Consider the following 25,906-nt stretch of genomic DNA (forward strand, 5'->3'; position numbering starts at 1 on the left):
ACCAAATTTCAAAAATTGTTATACAATGTCGAATTCAGTCACACTCTCTTTGGTTGCTTCTTCTGCCACTTTCGACTCATCACACAGGGCTAGCTGAGTATCAATTACATTTTTGTAGTAATTTAGTTCCTCAATATCTTCCCACTCTTTCCCAAAATGTTTACCAAACAGTTTCTCAACATCAATGCTTTTTTCACTGCACCTACATTTACAATTCTCTCTGGGACAATATGTTCAATATTCTTTCCTCGTTTCAGGGCTGATTTCTTCACGCAAATATCACTGTTATAACAGAGTTCACCCCTAACTAAAACATTCCCCACATCACATTTAGTGAGAACCAGTCTCTTACATAGGGCAAACTTAAAATGCCACTGACTGGTAGGCTTTAAAGTGGTTTGCACAGACTCTTTCCACTTATAAACTGGCACTTCTACACCTTAATGTTTTACAGTTCCAAATTCAGAAAAAATAGTTTCATATTCCTGTGGTGTGATAATGGTTTCCTTGCGTTTAATGATCTTTTCAATTCTTCCAAATACCTTGTTGGGGGCAGGAAGGAATGTCCAACTACTGGAAATACCACTTCAGTTTGACAGTTAAATTGAAATAATAAATATGGTAGTTCAACATATTCAATACAAGTAAATAAGAGATGTAGAGATCTCTACATCTATCTCTACATCTCTTATTTACTTGTATTGAATATGTTGAACTACCATATTTATTATTTCAATTTAACTGTGATACTTTTCAATATGGAACAATGAAATTTTTATCTTTAAACTTCAGTTTGAGTCAAAGCTCATGGGGCCTGGGTTTTGAACCATTTCATGAGCATGCCAACCAAAGTTGAATTTTTATTTTGCCCAGGTCACCCATCAGAGCACAGTCTAAGAGATGTCACATTTTCTAAGTCAAAAGAACACAGACTGTCATGAAGAGCTGAAGAAATTTTATTTCATCCTATAGGTCTTTCGTTCTCTAACCAAGAATAGATGGTTACATAATTTTTGTCTTGTAGGGAAGAGGAAAAACCTTTACAAATTGTGAAATTGTACTGATAGAGCTGTCTATTATAGTACGCTGATTGATCTGCAACCTTAGGGAGTACTCAATTTTTCTGACAGTCAAAACTGATAACATGGAGTCCCTCATAAGCAAAGTTCTCTTTCAGTTTAGAATAAAATGCTTGATAACATAATTTTTGGACCCTGATTCTTATCATGGCTACACTCTTCCTCTTACTGCCAGAGGGTTCTGAAGATATTTGTGATTTTAATTGAATGCAAGAGGAAGATGCATCTGTCGACGGGGACTGGAAACGAAAGTTAAAATAATTGACAAAAATATCCTGAAAGTAATGATAATGGACTTTGTGAAGGGACTCATGAGCATTGTTATAAACCCTCCACAGTTTCTTGATGCTTAAGTGACTTGGTAAATAGAGGCGGGTGCTTTTCGCACGACTGTAGTGGGACTCGACTGGCGTGAGTTGCTTGATAAATTCAATAACAGACGATCTTTGCGCAGCAAATAGTCTTTGAACGTCGATCCCCTCCCCAAGTTTCTTTTGGTGAGTCGCCTGTTGCTAAGTGTATACAGTTGAGTCTTTGGACTCTGATTTGCGATATACCCAGTATGGAGATAAATGCTTTAGTACACACTTGCATTCGTCCCTTTTTTGCTGTAACATAGTACCGACTGCTCACTGATTTCCTTGAACTATTTTCTTCATTTGCTCGTGACCTCTTTGGAATTGCTAGGATTGTATGTTTAAGATAAAACCATCCTGGATGACTTTGCTTGATGTCTTGTAGAATGCCTCATGAAAGTGACGAATGTCTTACATTTTCAATAAAGAGCACTGAAAAGTGTTACTGTTGTGACCACATGTTGGAAACTGCAGGAGAGACTGACTTATATCTGAAATATAACAAAAGAAGAAAATATTGGCTGTGCTACATTATCTGTCATAATAATTGTACAAAAAGTAGTGTAATTTCCCATAATGATAAGTAAGTCGATTAACCTGAAATAATGCACTTACCTAGCTTCCTTCTCCTTTGTTCTTGCCCACTTGGTTGTGTCACATTTCCTTCTCCTGCGCCTGCCATCTTCCACTTCTGATATTGTTAAACTGTGCTCCAGGATGAAAACCCTATGTTTTGAACGTAATAAGTAATAATAACAACATTCATCAGATTCCTCTGTTTGAGTTGTGTCTGTTATGCTAGACTTGTTAAAACAACTGTAAGAAGGAAATAGTGTGTCTACCAACTGGACAAATAATCATGGGAAGTAAGAATGCTGAGTTTGTTCAGAAATTATCTAATAGAACAGAAAGTCATTACGACTTCATTGTCTCAAATTTGAAACAACAGTAACATCAATATGGACAAGGGTAGTTTTGAAATTAACCATTCCCAATCTCAAATAGCATCAAAAGGATAAGGCTAACTTTGCTGCAAATTGTTTCAGGTGGATAAGGAGAGTATTGAAACAAAACATTGTGAGGATATAGAGAGTTTTGAAGCCAAACGACTTTTTGAAGCTCGTTTTTCTGTTGGATATGTGCAGTTTTGGCACTATCTGAGTTCAACTTACTTGTAATCCACAGTTAACAATTTTTTTTTTTCATTTTTGGGTAAGGACAGTTTGATTCTCACCGCCTCATTTACAAAAAAAGTAAGTACATACATATTTTGGTTCCTAAGAGCTGTCTTCAGCTGATATGAATAGTCTAAATTAAAATAGCCATAAATAAGACATTGTCTACATGATGGTGTGCACAAATATAATAAACATTTAACATAAGGTTTAACACATTGAAAACACTGAATACACAGTATGTAACAAGTACATTCAACTTGAACTTAACACTAGAACCGCCGGAGCGGTCAAAACGACCGCTACAAATTTTTCAAACTGAATTTTTACTTCAGTTTTTATTGTGCGATATTGAGCTGCAATGACTTTTTCTGATTAGTGGTAAGGAAAATCCATATTAAATATAATTCATTTAGCATCAATGGATGGGGCATTAGTAACGGGTATACCTAGTACCGCCAGAGCAGTCATTTTGACCGCTGCATTAATTATCATAATAAAATGTATTATACCACATATCTTTCATTGAGATATAATCACCTACTTACAATTATTCTATGAACAATGGTAATGTTCAGAAACACAACAATGGAACTCGGATATATTACGAATTGTACGAGCATTATTTCCGCTGAATCTCCTGTAGTGTTATCATTCGTCAGCTTGTCACAGTACAGTAAACATGTCTCATAAACTATCAGTCACTGAGTTTATTCCATGACATTCCTGAAGATATGTCTGATGTAGAATGTGGTCCAGATATAATGGATCTAAATAGAGAAAATGCATATGCAGATTACTACCATTCAAGTGATAACTTGAAAAGCAGTGATTCAGATCGTGGTGAAAACTAGATTGTTCAGGCTGAAGGTAAATTGATATTAGTATTATTACAACTATCAGTATAACAAGTTTGGTGAAAAGATCCTTGATTTATACCATATTCAAATTATAATGATGCCTCGAACAGGCTGAGTACCAAAGAGTTTCAATTATTCTATTACAGCCGTAGAAACAGTAACCCGTAAAGCATGGTATCATAGGGGACACGACAACCAAGGTAAAAGCCTCCCATGGCCAGATAATGCTCCATTAGTACTGATGGCAGGGAGTGGACTGTACTAGACTGGGAAGATGACACCTGGTTGGATTGCTCGCCGTACCCCCTTGAAAGAAAATCCCGGATATGCTTCATATTCAAAGGGGCATGTTCCTGACAATGAGTGTGTGGCATCTTTTTATTGATAAATAATTATTGAAACTCATAAAGCAATGTACAGAATCAGAGGCAAAACGATAATAATGAGTAACCGTGCGTATCGAGAACAAAAATATAATACTTTCAAGAGCGGTCACAATGACCGCATCGGCGGTTCCAGGTATATAATATATTCTGGTGGTTCTAGTGTTAAAATAAGTTACAGTCCAAATTAAAATCTATTTACAGAACAAGGATGAAGCTTTTAACTTGTAATAAGTTGTATGTTCCGAGCTGTGGGCAGAGAGATGGCATGAAATGACATTAGTAGACAAATAGGTTTGAGTGCTGTTTCTAAAAGTAGGAAAGATCACAATATGAAGATAAAGTTGGAATTCAAGAGGACAAATTGGGGCAAATATGCATTTATAGGAAGAGGAGTTATAGATTGAAATAATTTACCAAGGAAGATGCTCAATAAATTTCCAAATTCTTTGCAATTACTTAAGAAAAGACTAGGTAAACAACAGATAGGGAATCTGACACTTGGGCGACTGCCCTTAATGCAGATTAGAGATGGCTGATTGATTTGATTGACTGACGGTTGTGATGGTCAAGATTTAATTGGGAAGACATCATTCTTTGGCCACATTATGTGTAACAAGAAATACCACCTCAAACAACTCATACTTCAAGGAAAAGTAAAAGGAAGAAGAAGCCATGGACGAAGATGCATTTATTATTGGGAAACTTCTGCCAGGCCCAATTCATCATCAGCTGGCTTATTTAGAGCAGCTGTTAGTAGAGATTGACTGCTAACATCCATTGAGGTCATGGCCCTTCTAGAAGAAGAAGAAATATTACCTAGGTCCACCTCTGTGGTGTAGTAGTTAGTGTGATTAGCTGCCACCTCCAGAGGCCCGGGTTTGATTCCCGGGGTCCACTCAGCCTCGGGACATCATCTGAGTAGAGGGTGGTTCGACTCCCATCTCAGCCATCCTCAAAGTGGTTTCTCATTTCTTCTTCAGGCAAATGCCAGGTTGGAACCTAACTTAATGCCACGACCACATCCTTCCCTTTTCCTTCTCTATCCCTTCCAATCTTTCCATCCCCCACAATGCCCCTGTTCAGTATAGCAGGTGAGGCCACCTGTTCAAGCTACTGGTCCTCCTCCCCAGTTGTATCACTGACCAAAATGTCTCATGCTCCAGGACACAGCCCTTCGGGCAGTAGAGGTGGGATCCCTCCCTGAGTCCAAGGGAAAAACCAACCCTGGATGGTAAATGGACTAAAAACAGAAGAAAGAAAAAAAAGGAATGTTACTTGCATGCAAAGCACAAAAAATATTATCAATGCTTGTTTCCCAAATAGAACAGATTTCACTTACTCCAATCACTACAAATCAAATGCAGCACACAAATAACATAATACTTTGTAATTGTTCAAACTTTTTATTTGCAAATTTGAATGAAAATAAAAATTAAATTTTTAAATATTAAAAGAACACAAATAGTCAACTATTGTTGGCCCCATGACAACATTTTCATTTCCATTCAGTTTCAAGTGTGGAACATCACAAAACAATACTTTTCTGCAGGTATACAAGTAATCATCACAGTTGGAACATTGTGCTTATTCATGATTCTTACATAATTCAAGATGACAAATTCTTGGGGATTTAACGTAGTCTACTGGCAAGTGGTCACATCCATTAGACCTCTTATCATACCCAGGTATTGGCGATGGGGTGTAGATCTTGCAGTTCTTTGCGGGTTCATTTTCTTCAACAGAGATCCCATCTTCTTCAGGAGCATACTATTTTTTCTTTTTCTCTGGTATTTAAATCAGTGCTTCAGCTTCTTTCATTCAAAAGTGTAACAGGTCCTCCCTTTCACTTCTTTTTTTCTGATTTCTCAAACAATCTCTCCTGTATACCATCCAAATGTTAACAGTTGCCACATCAAAGAAGTATAAAATATATTTTATGGCCCATTTACTTGTCCCAAACCAAGTTTGGTAATATTCAGTTTGTTAATTATTCATGTCAAGACCACCCAAGCACTCATTATATCTAAAAACAATAGATGGGCAGTCTGTATAAAAGTATTTGACCATCTTCTAACTTTCTTTTCTGGTTTGATGCCAGAGCATGTGGAAGCCATGATAACCTTCTGATTGTCTTTCCACTCTACTACTACAACCTTCTCATCAATTCTGATGTATTCAAGGCTTTGTTCCCCTGCTCATTTTATCATATTTAAGTTTTGTGCCCCTAATTCTATTAGGCATTATGGTTCCTCAAATAAAATTTGAAACTGGCCCCCAACCCAGCTATAAATATAGTAAGTCCAGCCATCCTACTTTATTAGGTCTTTACGAATTTGAATATAACCGAAAACCTTACGCTCCAATACTTTACTAAATAAAATACATTAAATAAGTAAAGAAAATACTGTGCCCTCACGCAGGGGAATGGTAATGAAATATCTGTCAAAGTAGACAAAGCTACCAATTGCCAAAGACTCTACCAAACATATCACAACAGATGATCCTAAACCTAGTTCTCTACAAGGTGAAGGTGTAGTTTTCACCTGGCATACTTCAAAATCTACCAGGATTCCTGTGTAGGTTCTTAAAAGAAAGTTACTTAATCCCACAGGACAGGGCTTATTTTTTATATTTCATTTTAATTTATATCTGCTTGTAAATGGAATCATTTGCTCATCGATGGAATATGTACTATGGTCCCTAGGAATCTGCAAGCATACTCTCCTAACACAGTCCATAATGGGTTGAATTCTTTAAAGAGCATTATTTTTTTAATCTTGGGATTTATTGACTATATCCACTACATGCAGATTTTTCTTGAGCAAAGAACATATCTCTGGACATGGTAGAACTGACTCGTTTTACTTCAATACCCTTCTGCCAGTACATTAAAAGTCTACGATATGGGATGCAACCCATGTATAAATCAATACCAAAGAACGTTTTTATCTCAACAAATGTGGTCTGGAAAGACTTGCCATTTTTTTTGCTACAGAATACATGTTTGATTTTTCTGCAGCATTTTCAAAAAATATCACTGAGGTACTCTTGAAGGTATGGCAGGAGGGGCCTGGAAAAAATAAAACAGCAGGCATTATTATCCAATTCCTGTCTCTTTGGAAAAATATCCAGGCTGATTTGAATAATAAACATCTTACTTACCTGTAAGTTTTTATCAATGTCTGGGATGAGATACAGATCTTCAGAAAATTCCTTCTTTTTCCAAATAAGCTTATGTTTTGGAGATGTTGATTTGCATATTTCCGGAACGTCTGAAGTGACGTCTTCCGTCTCTTCACCATCAGAAGAGAGATTAAAAGCATGAGGATCACAATTTGGAGGAAATGATTCTTGAAATTCATCAACCTCACTAGACAGATCATCAGCATGAGAGTTCTTACAAGTTGCTTTACATCGCACCGACACAGATAGCTCTTATGGCTATGACGGGATAGAAAATTGCTAGGAGTGGAAAGGAAGCAGCCGTGGCCTTAATTAAGGTGCAGCCCCCAACATTTGCCTGATGTGAAGATGGGAAACCACAGAAAACCATCTTCAGGGATGCCGACAGTGGGGTTTGAACCCACTATCTCCCGAATACCGGATACTGGCCGCACTTAAGCAATTGCAGCTATCAAGCTCAGTACATCAGAGTTTTCAAGTAACTGTAAAATGCAGTCATCATTCACTGAAATAAAACAAAATACGTATTAACATATCACTTCAGTACCAACAAAACACTTCATAAAAGTATACTGTTGTTCCGTAATGGAAAGCATAACCTCAGAAAAATAGTCATAAACGCAACACTTATTATTACCAGCACCATGAAGCTCGGCTATAGTGAAAAAACTGAACCTAGTCCTGACCCCCACAACTGTGCTGCTCTGATTTGATGAGCTTGTATCACACCATACAAAAATATCTCGAGTTGATATTAGTTTAGATCCTTTCTGCGATATTTTTCATACTGTATTAAAATGAAGAAGAAAAAAAAAAAAAGAAATGGAAATGAAAAGAAAAGATATCTAGAACATGTAATAGTGATAAAAGTGTGACTTACCTTCATCAAGTGCCGTACTGCTGCACCAGCATGAGTTTACAGGACTTTCCTGCCATCTGAAGGCATAGTATGGAATTAGAAAGAGAAGAAATATGTTCAGTGGGATTCAGATGCAGTAAAAGAGTTTCATTGGCTCACAAGGATTATTTGAACTCAATCCACACAATTGTGTTGGCTAGGTGAAAAAGACACTTGATGCCTTGTACCTATTGTATTCAGCTGTCTTCAGCAACTCACTTCTAAGACAAAAAATTTGATGTCTCCCACTGATTCCATTCAAATCTCAAATCTCCTCAGCAACATACTCCTAGGAAAGGTACACTTGGTGTCTTAAATTTTTGGAGGGGGATATCCTGTATAGAAATGTTGAAGGTCACTTTCTGGAAATTAAGGTTGGGTTTCAATTTTAATTCTCGTCAGATATGTTATTAAAACTTCATTTCTCATGTACTTTTGCGATGTGTTTGTAGATCATTGCTAGGCTGAGTGGCTCAGACGGTTGAGGTGCTGGTGTTCCGAACCAAACTTGGCAGGTTCAATCCTGACTCAGCCCGGTGGTATTTGAAGGTGCTCAAATATGTCAGCCTCATGTCGGTAGATTTACTGGCACTTAAAAGAACTCATACGGAGCTACATTCCAGCACCTTGGCATCTCCGAAAACCATAAAAGTAGTTAGTGGGATGTAAAGCAATTTTTTAAATTATTATTATTATTATTATTATTATTATTATTATTATTATTATCATGTAAAACATTGTTAAAGAGCTGAATATAACAGTCCTGGCCCATCCTCTTTGCATTCAAAACTCAAATGTTTCCCTTTTTTAATTTGATAATAATACGTCCCTATGACCAATGTAATAAAGAAGTGTAGACTTCAGTGGTACAGTCACATTATGACAATGACGAGCAACAGACCTGCCAGAAAATACTTTGACCAAGGAAAAAGACCAAGAGGGAGGGCGAGAAAATGCCGGATAGACACAGTGAAATCAGACGTGGAGGAGACAGATCTCAAATGGGAAGATGTCCTGGAACAGAATAAATGTAGACAGTGAGAGATTGCAATGTAATATATATCCATTAGAATCTCTAAAGTTATGGCTGGTTACTTCCATTATTTTTATGCATATAACTATTGATTTAAAAACCAAATGCACTAGTAACAACTACTAACTTATAATTTAGTTTATGAGTTTTTAAATTTCTGTTTTGTTTCAGCTACCAAAAACCAAACGAGGCCGTCTTAGACCAGTTATGGTCTTCTTCTACCCTGGAGGATTTTTTAGTTTAACAGGCAACAGTCTGTTCGCTGGTCCACAATATATAATGGACCAAGACATTGTGTTCGTATCAGGAAATTACAGACTTGCAGCATTAGGTAAGTTTGTGTGCATTTATATTATAACTTGAAAATATTTGAACCTTACTTAGGCATATTTTATAAAGAAAACTGTATAAGCTAAATTTAAGTAGGTACTATTTCAAGAGTACAGTAAAATTGTGCTGATTCATTATATTTTTGACCCGTTGCAACTTGGGTACCATTTTGTGCCTTGTAGAGGAATATCTTAAGAAATAAAGGATTATGAATCTCATAATCCATCAGACTAAGACTACTATCATTGAATATTAATTCTTTGCTGACTACATTTTTGAAAAACAAAAATGGTTGGAGGTTATTAGAAAGTGTAAATGCACATAGGGAGGACTTCTGGAAGTTTATAAGGGAAATAGGGGAGAATAAACTTTCCTATTTTCTCTGCCATCCTGAAGAAAGGGAAAACAGTAGTGATGTAATTTTTTTCTCCGCTGAATTTTGAACAGTGTCTTTCTCCTCCTGTAAAAAGGTCGAACTCATGATTTGAGTGGTACCATATGCTAACTGCATAAGTATTATCTCTGAATTTTTTTTCAACCACCACATTAATGCAAATTCACACGGTAAAGCAATAAGTATGATAACAAGCATCAAGGGAGTTAGATGGTAAAAATATTCAATTTTGGCTACCAAGAGGTGCCCTGTGTCTAATAAAACTAAAAATCAAAATCAAACCAAACCTTATGGTGCAACAGCAGTGAAGGGCTATGGTCTACCGAGCGACTGCTGCTCAGCCCGAAGGCGTGCAGATTATGAGGTATCGTGTGGTCAGCCCGACGAATCCTCTCGGCCATTATTCTTAGGTTTCTAGACCAGGGCCGCCATGTCGCTGTCAGATAGCTCCTCAAGTATAATCACGTAGGCAGAGTGGACCTAGAACCAGCCCTCAGACCAGGTAAAAATCTCTGACGTTGCCAGGAATTGAACCTGGGTCCTCCAGGTAATAGGCATGCATGCTACCCCTATACTGCAGGGCCAGCCTAATAAAACTAAACTGATATGAAATGTCTCTAAATTGTTTCTGACTATTACTTCTACCTGACAACTCCATTTCTAACAAAGAGCCAGAAACCTCTCTCATATGGTGTAGATAAGGAGATTCCAACAGCATTGATACCCTTGCATTACCCTATATTATTATTATTATTATTATTATTATTATTATTATTATTATTATTATTATTATTCATCTATTCCCAACATTAAGGGTTGTCTGCCTGGATGATTTTCCCCACTTGTTTGGTTCAAGGTGTCCATTTTTGGCAGTCCTTTGTTAACAAGTTCCTTCTCAACTACATCCCCTTTTATTCTCTGTCTTCTTCACAATCTCTTTTATCACACAGATGTACTCAATGCTTTCAGGATAGCCACTTTCTCACCTCTTCACATGACATGCTCAAATCACCTTGATATTCCTCTAATTCCAGGAATTCAATCCAGGGCCTCTAGGTCGTAGACAGGCATGTGCTACCCCTATACTGCAGGGCCAACCTGGAGGAACTACTCTCCAAATACCTTTCGAAGGAAAAATTCTCAGACATAACAGGTTTCCTAAGTATCTGGGTGTAGTGCTTGACCGGACACACTCTTTTAAGCCGCATCTTTCAAACAATGCAGCGAAAATAAAGAGCCGTAACAACTTACAGAGGCTTTGTGGAACAACTTGGGCTGCCTCTGCCACAACCTTGAGGTGTTATGCACTGAGCCTAGTCTTCTCTGCAGCTGAATATTGTTGTCCAGTATGGCTCAACAGTAGTCATGTGAAGCTTGTCGACACCCAGACAAACAACACAATGAGAATGATCTCAGGTTTAATAAGATCCACACCTTCTTACTGGCTTCTTGTGCTCAGTAATATCATACCACTTTCCCTTCGCAGGACACAAGTGCTTATAAGGGAATATAATAAAATTTTAAGGAACTCCATGCTGCCTAATCATGATGACATTCCTGCTATTGAAATGAATCGGCTTAAATCAAGATCTCCACCAATCCGGTGTGCCCATATGCTATCTGCAAGCAGTTTATGCCCCACTGCTCAGTGGAAGGAAGACTGGACATCAAAAACTGACCCTCAGCACCGGCCACTATTCAAAATCTAGAAAGATTTTAATTCCTCAGGGGCTGAAAGTTCAATAAAAACGTGGAGTACACTGAATAGGATCCATTCTGGGCATGGAGTCTGTGACTACTCCCTGTTCAAGTGGGGAAAGATTACATCCTCCCAGTGTGATTGTGGTCCCCCTGTTCATACAATGCAATATATTCTGCATGAGTGCAACTTACAAGCCTATCGTGGGAACTGGACAGACTTCCTCAGTGCTTTGCCAGCTTCACTTGCATGGATAGATACTTTGGTTATTTGGCTGTGAATTGTCATCTGTCTTATCCACAGTAGCTTGTAATTGTTAAGTTACTTTGTAAATATCATCATAATCATCATCATCTGGTGGTCTGCCTATCGGAAGGTCTTTGCACGAATTCTCCACGCTGTTCTTCAGCTATTTTCTTTGTCTTCCTATAGCTTTTATTCACCTTTACGCTGTCTACTAACTGACACCTCTTCCTTCCTCTCTTCAGTTTCCCTTGTATCTTCCCTTCCAATGCTTCAGTTATTAAACAATTTTATCGCAAGCAGTGGCCTAACCAATTTATCCTCCATATTTGAATGCATTCCAATATCGTTCTCCTTCCTTCACCCACTCTTTTTAATACTTCCTTAATCCTTACTCCTTCCTGCCAGCTGATTTTCTCTATCTTCTGCCAGATCCACATTTCAAATGCTTCTAGTCTTCTTTCTTCCCTTTTTCTCAATGTCCAAGTCTCAGCCCCATAAAGCGCCACACTCCACACAAAGCACTTCACTAACCTCTTCTTAAGGTCCCTATTTAGAGGCCCACTCAACAGTGTCTTTTGTTTCATAAATGCTTCCTTGGCCATTGCAATTCTAGTCTTCACTTCATCCAAGCAGTAAAGGTCACTTCTGATTATGCTTCCCAAATATTTGAATTTAGACACTTGTTCAATCTCCTCCCCAAAAAGTATTATTCCAGCTGTTAAGTCCTTCTTTGACCGCATGATCATTGCCTTGGTCTTTTTCATATTAATTTTTATGCCTAACTTCTTACAGGATCTGTTCTATTTTTCCAACAGAGCATTCATCATTTTCTCAGTTTCTGCAAGAACCACCATATCATCTGCAAAATGAATGCATTCAATTCTTTTTCCTCCAACTGTCACACCCTGTTTTCCTTGAAAGCAATTTGCAATTAATTCCTTCAGGTATATATTAAACAGCATTGATGAAAGACAACAGTCTTGCCTCACCCCTCTGCCAATTCTGCTCACTTCTGACAGATCATGTCCTATTCTGATTTGGACAGTTTGGCTAATGTAAAGGTTCTTAATTAGCATTCTTTCTTTTCAGTCTATTCCATTCTTCTCAGTATGCCCATCAATTTCTCCCATTGAACTCTGTCAAAAGCCTTTTCCAGGTCAATAAAAGTCACAAATACCAGTCCTCCTATTTCAATGTATCTTTCTCCAATAGTTCTCAGTAACCCAATAGCATCTCTTGTACCTTTTCCCTTTCTAAATCCATACTGCTCTTCCTTAATTGATTCATCTAATTTTTTATATAACCTTTGATTCAGGACTCTCAATAGTACTTTTACTGTATGGAAAATCAGACTTATGGTCCTGTGATCTTCAAACGTACATGAATCCTTCTTCTTTGTTTTTGGGACCATCACTGTGGTTAGAAAATCTTCAGGCCACTGGCCTGTCTGATATATTCTCCTAACCCTTTTACAATTTCTATTGGCAGGTCATGAATTCCACATGCTTTTCCTCATCTCATTCTTAAATAGCAAGTGCCACTTCATCCTCAAGTATAGAGCATCCCTTTTCATCTTGTCACTTTACTTTCTTCTTCTATTTGGATGTCTAGCAGCCTATCTTCAGTCTCATACAAAGACTCTACATATCCTTTCCATTCTTTTTAAAGTCTCATTTGGATCAGAGATTATTCCATCACTTCCTTTAATTGTTCCTCCTGTCCTACAGCTTTTCCTTTTAAATGCCATCCTCTTTGCTTCTTGATGCATCTGTTCATATTTCCCTTCTCTTTCCAAACTCTCAATCTCCTCACATTTCTCATTTAACCACTTTTCTCTGGTTCTGTCAGTTTCTCTTCTTAACTCATTATTTAGCTTTCTGTACTGCTTTTTGCCTTCTTGTGTTTTAATTGCTTTCCACTTTCTCCTTTCTTCTATTTTCTCCAACATCTCCTTTGTTACCGGTACCCACTCTTTTCTGTTTCTTCGTCCTTCTCTTATACCAAGTACTTGTTTTGCAGTCTCTTTCATTCCATCTCTAATTGCTATCCAGTCTTTGTTTGTGTTTCCTGTATCTACAGTGGTTTCCATCGTTTCGGTAAAAATCCTCTCCATCTCATCACGGTTTTCTTTTTCCTTAAGCTTTCCTAGATTTAGCCTCTCTCTAACTGCAGCTTTAGTGGTTTTCTTTAGTTTTACTTCCACTCAGCTACAACTAGGTTGTGATCTGAGTTTATGTCTGCTCTCGGATAAGACTTTGCATTTTTCATCCCATTTCTGAACCTCTTTAGTATTATGATATAGTCGATCTGATATCTTTGATCATCCAGTGGAGATGTCCGACTCGTTGGCTGAATGGTCAGCGTACTGGCCTTCGGTTCAGAGGGTCCCGGGTTCGATTCCCGGCCGGGTCGGGGATTTTAACCGTCATTGGTTAATTCCAATGGCTCGGGGGCTGGGTGTTTGTGCAGTCCCCAACATCCCTGCAACTCACACACCACACATAACACTATCCTCCACCACAATAACACGCAGTTACCTACACATGGCAGACGCCGCCCACCCTCATTGGAGGGTCTGCCTTACAAGGGCTGCACCTGGCTAGAAATAGCCACACGAAATTATTATTATTATCCAGTGGAGATGTCCAAGTATATCAGCGTCTTTTGTGGTGTTCAAATAATGTATTTCCTATCACTAACTGGTTCTCTTTACAGAAGTCAATTAGGGTCTGCCTTCTTTTGTTCCTTTCTCCAAGTCCATATTTTCCAACAATTCCCTCTTCCTCACCTTCTCCAACTACAGCATTCCAATCCCCCATAATAATAACAACACAAGCACCCTTTTGCTCCTTCTCAATTGTGTCTTCTATCATCTCATAAATAATATTTTTCCACCTCATCTTCGGGGTATTGATTGGTTGGTATATACATCTGTATTAGTACCAAATCTTTTCCTTATTCCTTTAACCTCATCATCATTATCCTGCCATCAATTGCATGTACTTTAATAACTTTCCCTCTGAGGTCGTTTTTCAGTAGAAATCCTACTCCATTCGTCCCATTCTTCTCTTCTCCTGAGTAGTAAGAATCGTAATCACTACTTGTAACTTCACCACTTCCACCCCAACACACCTCAGACATACCAAGGATATCCAGACGGTTCTTAATCATTTCTTGCTTGGCATTTTCAAGTTTTTCACTTTGTAATAGTCTGTTTCCTACATTACTTTTCCTCTTCAGAACAACATGTTGCTTTACTTCCTGGTCAAGAGTTTCTCTCGTTGTAGTCCTCTCCTGGAGATTTGACTGAGAGGATGCTTTACCTCCAGAATATTTTACAGCGAGAATCATTTCATGTACTACTAGGGAAAAATAAATAAATGTGGTAGTTTCCCCGTTTCTTTCAACATTTAAACTGTCCCCAACACTGGTCGGCTCGCTGACCCATTTTCCCGCTGGGGTTGGATACCCAATCTTCCAATGGGTTGCTCAGCTTAACAGGGACACCTTTTGTATGTTACGTGCTGGAGTTGGAGTGAAAAAGGCTAGTGTTAGATTCTCATGCTGAACCCAATATTGTATGTTGCAGATGTCTGGCAACAATGCATTTCACCTCTTTTTTGCCCGGAGCCACAAGGACTCCTCCCAGGTTAATTCATGGAGCCTGTAAATATGTATATAGTTCATTTTTTACCTTTTTTTCATAAGCATGTTTTCCTTTCCATATGCTAAGTAAATAAATCCTCCAGTTCCCTGTTCAAGAGCTCCTTCCCCTAGAGCAGAGAGTGAACAAATTCCTTAGCAGTGCTGTACCCTCCTCTGTATTAAGGTAAGTTTGATATAAAATAATTCCTATCCTGTATTCAGCATTGTTTCCTTTATATGTCATGTTTCTTTGTGTTTTTATTCTGCCAGGGTTTGTAATACAATCTAGATATTAAGATTGAAGTGAATGATGTCACATGCAACTTTACATTGGCCAATAGGAATATAGGTTTGTACAGGGAGAATATTTTAAGTGTTCCGACTTCTTCTCGCATGCCATGGCAAGTCCCGAGCGAGCGCCATATGGCTTCTGTCAACACGGCGAGATAAGAAGTGTTCACTGCAATGCGCAGCTGTTTAGCACTCTGTCCCTCAGTTAGAAAATATTGGACTTTTAAGGTGTGTTGTGAGGTTATTATCACGATATTACACTACAGAATTAAAATGTCAACTGTTCTAAGAATTCTATATTGAATTGTATTATATTTATCTATATACTTTCCTTCCTGCAACCAAGGAAAATAACTGGATCGTCAAGCTATTCTCCATTTTACTTTGGTGTTTGAAACCACATGCCTGATATTGAATGTGTCGTGCTGATCACCGGGAGCTGGCAAGTTGCTACAATGAATCTGCTCGTCTTCAACTCCTACACGAATATGGACCTTCGTATGTGTTTGACTGTGATGTGACTTTATGCCTGACAGTGTTTAAATAACTGGCTTTGAACAGTTCTCCGCTATTCGTAATCATTGTGGGACTTTGCCCAGCGCTGCATGTGCCTTGCTGCCGCTAAGAGAATTGTGCACTGTTTTTCTTTTGAATGACTTGTATTTTACTTCTTCTAAGTTTTACAGTGTCTACCCCTGTTCATTTCCTTTTCATATTGCCTCTTTTACTGATCCTATGCATTGTTTTCCATTTCTTAATTGGCTGATGATGACCTGGACTAAGGTCGAAACCGGTACCATTTCTCCTTCTTCTTCTTGCTAGGGGCTTTACGTCCCATTTCTAATTATTATTAAATGAGAATGTAATTCACTACATTTCTTATTCTTTGGTATTGAATAGGTGGAATCTCCTTATCAATTACACTGACTGACAGAGCAAATGCAACACCAAGAAGGAGTGGTCAGAACTTTATGCCAATTGCAGGGTAGACTGACGTCACTGAGGTATGCTCATGATGTGAAATGCGCCGCTGTGCTGCGCACGTAGCGAACGATAAATGGGACACGGCGTTGGTGAATGGCCCACTTCGTACCATGATTTCTCAGCCGACAGTCATTGTAGAACGTGTTGTCGTGTGCCACAGGACACGTGTATAGCTAAGAATGCCAGGCCGCCGTCAACGGAGGCATTTCCAGCAGACAGACGACTTTACGAGGGGTATGGTGATCGGGCTGAGAAGGGCAGGTTGGTCGCTTCATCAAATCGCAGCCGATACCCATAGGGATGTGTCCACGGTGCAGCGCCTGTGGCGAAGATGGTTGGCGCAGGGATATGTGGCACGTGCGAAGGGTCCAGGCGCAGCCCGAGTGACGTCAGCACGCGAGGATCGGCGCATCCGCCGCCAAGCGGTGGCAGCCCCGCACGCCACGTCAACCGCCATTCTTCAGCATGTGCAAGACACCCTGGCTGTTCCAATATCGACCAGAACAATTTCCCGTCGATTGGTTGAAAGAGGCCTGCACTCCCGGCGTCCGCTCAGAAGACTACCATTGACTCCACAGCATAGACGTGCACGCCTGGCATGGTGCCGGGCTAGAGCGACTTGGATGAGTGGCGGAACGTCGTGTTCTCCGATGAGTCACGCTTCTGTTCTGTCAGTGATGGTCACCGCAGACGAGTGTGGCATCGGTGTGGAGAAAGGTCAAATCCGGCAGTAACTTTGGAGCGCCCTACCGCTAGACAACGTGGCATCATGGTTTGGGGCGCTATTGCGTATGATTCCACGTCACCTCTAGTGCGTATTCAAGGCACGTTAAATGCCCACCGCTACGTGCAGCATGTGCTGCGGCCGGTGGCACTCCCGTACCTTCAGGGGCTGCCCAATGCTCTGTTTCAGCAGGATAATGCCCACCCACACATTGCTTGCATCTCCCAACAGGCTCTACGAGGTGTACAGATGCTTCCGTGGCCAGCGTACTCTCCGGATCTCTCACCAATCGAACACGTGTGGGATCTCATTGGACACCGTTTGCAAACTCTGCCCCAGCCTCGTACGGACGACCAACTGTGGCAAATGGTTGACAGAGAATGGAGAACCATCCCTCAGGACACCATCCGCACTCTTATTGACTCTGTACCTCGATGTGTTTCTGCGTGCATCGCCGCTCGCGGTGGGCCTACATCCTACTGAGTCGATGCCGTGCGCATTGTGTAACCTGCATATCGGTTTGAAATAAACATCAATTATTCGTCCGTGCGGTCTCTGTCTTTTCCCCAACTTTCATCCCTTTCGAACCACTCCTTCTTGGTGTTGCATTTGCTCTGTCAGTCAGTGTATTTCAATTTTAATTGTGATATTCTTCAATACGGAACAATGAAATTTTTAACTTTAAAATTACACTACAGAGCAAAGAATATTTTTGGTCGAGTGTTATTTGCACAAGAAGAAGAAACCAGTTAAAAGATGCCTTCGAAAATTCCGTAGACAATTTCCCGGTGCGACAGTACCATCAAAACTTTACGTGCATCAGCTCGTTTACAAGTGGCATAGTACTGGTTCCGTAAGCAATAAGAAAAAGAAGCGAAGGAGAACAGCTCTCACACAAGAGAGGTTAGAAGATATACAGGCAAGACTCCAGGTCAGTCCACATAAGTCGCTTCGGAGATTAGCTCAGGAAAGTGGTATTTCACCTTCTTCAGCATGTAATGCAACAAAATTGTTATGTTTACGATCTTATCAGACTCATTCAGTCCATAACACACTGCCTACAGATTTCAATGCAAGAATACGATTTTGCAATTGGCTAATAAATAGTGTCCACAACGGTGTTGTGGATCCGAACTTTCTTTTTATGAGCGACGAAGCCTGGTTTCATTTGAGTGGATATGTCAATTCACAGAACAATAGAATCTGGGATACAGACAACCCACACATTTTACAGCCGAGACCACTGCACGATGTGAAGTTGGGTGTGTGGTGCGCTATCAGTGCCCGACGAATTATCGGTCCGATATTTTTTCAGGACACGATTACTTCTGACCGTTATATTCACAACATTCTGGAACCATTTTTTGCTGAACTGACTGAAGAAAAGAAAAGGTACAGCTATTTCCAGCAGGATAGTGCAACGGCCCATACGGCGTGTAGCTCTATGCGACGGTTACGGGAAATGTTCGATGATGATCAGATCATCAGTAAAGGCTTATGGCCCCCTCGTTCGCCTGATTTAAGCACATGTGATTTTTATCTATGGGGAAATCTTAAAGGAAAGGTTTACAGGAATAATCCTCGATCTGCAGAAGAATTAAAAACTGAAATTAGGAACATTGTGCGTTCTATCGGTGTCCATGAACTACAAACTCTGTTTCGAAATCTCATTACAAGATGTGAAGCTTGCATTGCAGCTGAAGGAGATCACTTTCAGCATCATCTGTAAATACTCGTGAGTTCAGTTTAATTTCCTAGTTGATTTATTTATTTATTTGTTTATATATTTATTTATTACTGGTGAATTCAGTTTAATTTCCTAGTTAATTTATTTGTTTATTCATTTACTTATTTGTCCAGAGCATCTATGTAGCCGACGAGTTCAGTTTAGTTTAGTTTCTATAGGCGTAATCATGCCGCTTCTTTGAACCAACTATGCCTGCTTGTCATGGCGGGCACTGCGCTCGCTGTCTCCGCTTCCCAGCATGCCTAATCCTCGGCACTCCGCTCTGTATTTTCAAACTAATCACCCTGTAGTTTAGCAATGGACAATGGCGAGTGCTCCTCTTCCTTAGGTTATAAAAGTAAATGTAGCTTTTGGGGCGGGATGTTGAGTTCCAGGACATCGCAATGAACACACGTCTCTTCTGGAAGTAATTCCAAGTAAGATTTACTTAAATTCTACTTCCTAATATATTACTAAGGTTGGTGAGCATGGGCAGTATTTCTACCCTGCTGCCTGTCCACTTCGATCCTTGTACACATATAATTGTAATTTTTATTCTTCTCATCACGACACTTACCACTTCTTGTCATAGAACTCACATTCCATATTACTGTCCTGAGGGCTTCCGTAATCTTCTTCTGCTACAGTCATTGTTTCTGCAGCATCTCTGGTCTATTTATAGCTCATGTAGGGGAATCCAGAAACCCATTGCTTGCGGAGGTGTCCTGGTATTTCTCAGTTTCTGGCTTAGGATACTTAACATTTGCACATTCAAATTTGGAATTGGATTTCAGGAATGCATGCCCTCACTGACGATAATAAGTGTTGTATACGTATTGCCAGATGATGACTAGATCACTTCTAGAATGGATAACTGATGCCCTTTGCTGGCACACCAGTAGAACATAGAAATTACAGATTTGTCACCTTCGTCATACCAAAGCTTAGCTTCTCCACACAGATACTCTGTAGGTTTTCACTCGTAACTCTGAGCTGGAAACCTTGCCAGGTGCTACAGATTGTGTCACTGTGCTCTGGCACTCGCGTTGGCAGGGTCGCGACACATTGAAGTAGAGCAGCCCCGATAGATGTTCTCTACTCACTACTGTATCTCACACTACTTTACCTCCTGATATATGATTTACTTCCTGCTGTGCCTGTGTTTAGCCACAGAATTCTACATTTTATACATAATTGTATATGAAGTAGTGTACACTTTGTAAGATTTAATCAACTTACACGGCTCTTTGCCTTACCTGAGAAACACCACGGGGAATGTCACCATATGTCATTCCTCATGTGAAGCCCAGGATGGGGAATTTAAATTATATTGGCAAACCCCCTTTCCTATTGCCAGTCACAATCGAGTTGGGGAGTTTTCATTATAGTGTCAGGCCCTCTTGCCTGCTGCCATTCAGAATCGAGTTGGAGTTGGGGTGTATTCATTTTCATTATAATGGCAATCCCCTTGTCTACTGCTGGTGACAAATCCAAGACAAAGATACCAAGGATAAAGCATGCATCAAAACACAGCAAAACATTTTATTTTTCTTGAAAACTAATAGAGATATCATACAAAGAACACTTTTTTTTCTGAGAAATTCAATTTCAGGGTACACTTGGTGTGCTTCGTCGTTCAATACTGCTAACCATTTTGGCAACGTGTTCAGTTTTAACGATCTGAAGCGTACATTTTCGTTTCACTTGCTTCATATTTTCTCTTACTACACAGCCCACTTAAAAGATAGTGTTGCAGTAATTAGCCTGTTTGTTAACCAAAGGTTAGCTAGTTATGAGTTTAAAATGTTTAAACATAATCTCTCCTTGACCTTGCCACTTTCAAGCACGTGCTTACTTCGAACACCAGGCCTGTGCTCTAGAACCCTTGAGCTGATGTTGGCATGTTTACAACCAAGAATTTCTTCATCTGACTCCTACAATAGAGGTGGTGGGGGTTGGTGGTGTCAACATTTTGAAAACGGTTGGTTTCAGGGCCTTAAAACTTGATTTTCAGTATCCAGAGGGTTTAGCAAATTTTCTTCTTTACATCACGAGGCTTGAAATGAACTTTGTCTCATCCTTGTATGACAAATTCGATATTTTGTCTGTATTTTCCTATGCTAATATGACCAAGGGCCCAAATCATGGTTCTCATGGGAACCCTTTGATATTCCGGGATGATAATAGCCTATGTTACCTGGAATTATGTTATCTTTCAAATGCTGTAAGACATTTCAAAATCGGTCCAGTAGTTTCTGAGATTACCTGTTATATAGCCAAAAACTCACAGTCAATAACCTGATTTATTCCTTGAATGCTATGACGGCAATGGCGTGGTTGACACCTTTGTTAATTCTGTATCTATTGTAGATGTCAACAAAGAAGGGCATAGTTGTGTCCCTGGCTACCATCTACGCCACCTATTCTTCTTTTCTTTGTTGACTTTTACTGGCTATGTTACATCAGTCTTGAATTTGATGTTTGTATCGATTATATACTCAGTTTTTTGTTGTTAGTCCAAGATGATGATGTCTATCCACCGAATGGTATCAGTAGTGGAAACTGTCATTGGTTCAACCTGGAATAACTTGTCCTATAGCTGTTATCAAAACACGTTTAGATTTTTCACGTAACCAGTTTGGAAGGAGATGACTGAAAATGGTGAGAAGGAAATAAATGAATGCACTTACCCAGGGAATATTGCTTACATGTTGCAGAGAAATTTATAGCTAGTACAAAATTAAGATTGTATGACAGCCATTACCAAACTGTGGTCCACGGACCCCTAGGGGATGCGATGAGAATCCAAAGAATCTGCAATAATGATGCAAGTTATAAGTACTTCAAGAGCAAAATTTTATTGTACACCCACAGTTCACAGACCATTATAGTAAATGTCGTAACTATGCCTTCACTGTTGTATAACTTACATACATTATCTGTAACTCTTAGATTGGCCGACTTGACTCTTGACTCTTTTAATACCAATATAGTTGGTCTGTTATTGGACATTGATAAGTTTTCCAACTAACTCATTCCTGGTTGCCAGCATTTCGCCCCAGTGTACTAAGTTGGGCTCATCAGTTGGTAAATAACCCAACTACCAAGATGCAGGGCTAGTTCATATAAATTATAAACATAAAGATTTTTCCACCTATTCAATACATAGTTTTATTTACACTGTGTGTATTTACATTACACGGGTTGCTTGGGACTAGTTTCAACCCTACTTGTGGTCATCATCAGCCATATTAAACAATATACAAATATTTGATGAATTCCTAAAACATGTTTCTAATGAGCAGTAAAAACAGTATGAAACAAATATACAATTAACACTATGTTGTGTGGTTGAATTAGGCGAAGTGCCATAGTGCTAGAAATGTTGCATATGAAAGTGAAATATTACGTGTGACAATAGGTGAGTCATATATAATACAAGTACACAGATGTGTTAAAAAGTTTGGGTATAGAAGTACAAATGTGATGCTCTATGTTGTGGATAACACTGAAAAACTCCAAGTGGATGGTTACACCTTTGAAGCAGTAGATAGCTTCACATATCTTGGCTCAGTAATAACATCAGAAAATAAAGTTGAGACAGATATTGTAAATCGAATTAAGGCTGCCAACAGATCCTACAGGGCACTGAATCCCCTTCTGAGAAGTAAAAACTTAAGCAGGAAATTAAAACTGACTCTCTACAAAACAATAATTAAACCAGTGCTTATGTATGGGAGTGAGGCATGGGTATTGACTGAGGCCACAGAGAGGAGATTAAATGTGTGGGAAAGGAAAGTACTGAGGAAGATATTCGGACCGGTGAAGGAGGGAGATTTATGGAGAATCAGAACAAATGAAGAAATAAGATTATTGTATAAGGAGCTGGACTTGGTGACATCAATCAAAATGAGACGAATTGGATGGCTGGGGCATGTACAACGGATGGAGGAAGGAAGACTTCCAAGGAAAGCACTGACAGGACACCCTGGGGGCAGGAGAAGGAGAGGTCGGCCCCGGATGAGATGGCTGGAGGATGTGGAGACTGATCTGAGGACCGTTGGAGTCAGGAGGTGGCGTAGGCGTGCTGAAGACCGGGATGACTGGAGAGCTGTGGTCAAGGAGGCCAAGGTCCTTAAAGGACCGTAGAGCCATGGAGTAAGTAAGTAAGTAAGTAATGTTGTGGATAACTTGAGTCACTGTATATTTGTTTCATACTGTTTTTGCTGCTCATTAGAAACATGTTTTAGGAATTCATCAAATATTTGTATACTGTTTAATATGGCTGATGATGACCCGAAGTGGGGTTGAAACCAGTCCCAAGCAACCAATGCAATGTAAATACACACAGTGTAAATAAAACTATGTATTGAATAGGTGTAAAATCTTTATGTTTATAATTTATATCTAATCTCAGTTCAATACGGACCAATAACACAAAATCTATAACCCTTGATGGCTAGTGCATACCGTGGAAGCCACTGCATAGTCTACTTGGAGCCACCGATAGTACCAGTGAACTATGAGAGACTTTGTCTCATTTTATACTTTTAAAGTAAGTTTCTAGATCCAGACTGTTGTAATCAGTAGCCAAGTGCCATACTGTCTTATAATTTCTGTGCTTGTATAAAGTATCTTTATGTAAATGAAGTTAAATTAAATTTTCAAAGAAAGTAAATAAGAGTCCTAAATTATATGAATAAAATAAAACATGGTATCCATATAAAATTCTGTTTTTTGTTTACTTGATGCAGTATTTTCCTAGGACATGCATGCGATATGCTCAGGGGGCAAACCCTGTTGAAGAATTCTATATACTCTGAACCATTCTGTACAGATTTCAAAATGTTGTTGTCAATTTGCTGATTCTTTTAATTTTCAGGTTTCCTTAGTATGCAGGATGCTAACCTCCCTGGAAATTATGGAATGAAAGATCAAGTTCTCCTTCTTCGTTGGGTTCAAGATAATATTGCTGCATTTGGTGGTGATCCTACCAAAGTAACGATATTTGGTTACAGCGCTGGTTCTTGGAGTGTGCTGCTACATATGATGTCTCCTATGTCACAAGGTTATTATTTATGAGTTTAAACATTACATAATACCTTATGTACAGGATGGGATAAAAGTTACTTTCCCCAAAATTTCCTTCTCAGTTTTCACATTTATTCCCATAATGGACACCATTAACAGGTATTGCATGTTCAGAATACCATTGCAGTTGGGCGGAGTGGGGCTACTAGTAGTGTTTCTTTATCGCAGTTGGTAGAGGACAGTGGGGTGACCAGCGTGTTCGTCACTGGACCGAGTATAGTCATCATGTGAGTCTAGAATTACTAACAGGACATGATGAATTTTAAAGATTTCGTGAGTGCTACAAAAGCGAAAACAATAGGCGAAACTTAGAATGGGGTGAGTGTTGCTCGTTCAAGGACTAGTGACATTAGAGTGAAACCCCCCACTGTATTACCAAGGACTGACTGCCTAACTGAGCAGTCGTAGAATTAATGCGCTACAGAACTGGATGACAGAACACCAGACGTAAAAAAAAAAACAGTGCTATTTGCCATAACCGAGTGCAATAATATTTTAAACACATACTGCAATATTGAACAAATGCATACCAGTACCCTATGTGTAAGTTGGGAGTTGGCAACCTTCTTTCTTTTTGTTTCATGCTTGTTTTCCCATGTTGGATTGTCATCGTTTATGGTGTTGAGCTGTAATAACTGCTCGTGACTCTTGCAAATTAACCAAAGATCAACGTGCCTATTTTTCTTTTATGAACATTCCATTCCCTGTATGCATCTGAGCTTTAGCCGTTGATGCAATGAAAGTAGGGAGGATGGGACTTTGAACCCCGTGAAGTGATTTCCGAAGGTTCTCATCCAGGAATCCCATAAGTAAATTTTTTTAAAATATATTAAACCATGAGATTTGCATGCTAGTATCAACTTTTATTTGTAAATAAATAAAAAGTTGTAATTGATAATATTAAATGTAGGGAACACTATACGCGTGTGAATGGGAAAGATTATTTTATTAATTTAATTAGGATTTCTTCTGTGATTTCAGGATAATCACTAATATTCCAGCGGACTTATTTGGATGAATTAGTACATAGATCCCATAAATTCTTAGTGCGTGTGAAGCACATATTTTGAGGAGAATGGCACTTCAGTTAAATTTATAATTTCTTCCTGATGTTATTGACTGGTAAGGATCTTCATAATAATTTGAATATAGATTATGTGTTCGCTACACAGGGTAATTCAGGTATTTTATAAATCCCATATAATAAAATACAGGGAGAATATTTTAAGTGTTCCGACTTCTTCTCGCATGCCGTGGGAAGTCCCGAGCTAGCGCCATATGGCTTCTGTCAACACGGTGAGATAAGAAGTGTTCACTGCAATCCGCAGCTGTTTAGCACTCTGTCCCTCAGTTAGTTAGAAAATATTGGACTTTTAAAGTGTGTTGTGAGGTTATTATCATGATGGTTAAATACACTATAGAGCAAAGAATATATATGGTCGAGTGTTATTTGCACAAGAAGAAGAAACCAGTTAAAAGGTGCCTTCGAAAATTCCGTAGACAATTTCCTGGTGCGACAGTACCATCAAAACGTTACGTGCATCAGCTCGTTTACAAGTGGCGTAGTACTGGTTCCATAAGCAATAAGAAAAAGAAGCGAAGGAGAACAGCTCTCACACAAGAGAGGTTAGAAGATATACAGGCAAGACTCCAGGTCAGTCCACATAAGTCGCTTCGGAGATTAGCTCAGGAAAGTGGTATTTCACCTTCTTCAGCACATAATGCAACAAAATTGTTACGTTTACGATCTTATCGGACTCATTCTGTCCATAACATACTGCCTACAGATTTCAATGCAAGAATACG

At 39.2% G+C, this 25,906-nt stretch overlaps 1 protein-coding gene across 1 annotated transcript in view; it reads left to right on the forward strand.

Moving 5' to 3' along the window:
- Nucleotides 1-25,906, forward strand: part of LOC136876539 (juvenile hormone esterase) — an 85,976-nt gene that overhangs the window by 18,954 nt on the left and 41,116 nt on the right. The window contains exons 3-4 of the mRNA XM_067150578.2: nucleotides 9,142-9,301; nucleotides 23,892-24,077. Of these exons, the coding sequence (XP_067006679.2) occupies nucleotides 9,142-9,301; nucleotides 23,892-24,077 (346 nt within the window). The remainder of the gene's footprint in view (nucleotides 1-9,141; nucleotides 9,302-23,891; nucleotides 24,078-25,906) is intronic.

Source organism: Anabrus simplex, chromosome 6 (assembly GCF_040414725.1).
Source record: "Anabrus simplex isolate iqAnaSimp1 chromosome 6, ASM4041472v1, whole genome shotgun sequence".
Taxonomy (NCBI): domain Eukaryota; kingdom Metazoa; phylum Arthropoda; class Insecta; order Orthoptera; family Tettigoniidae; genus Anabrus; species Anabrus simplex.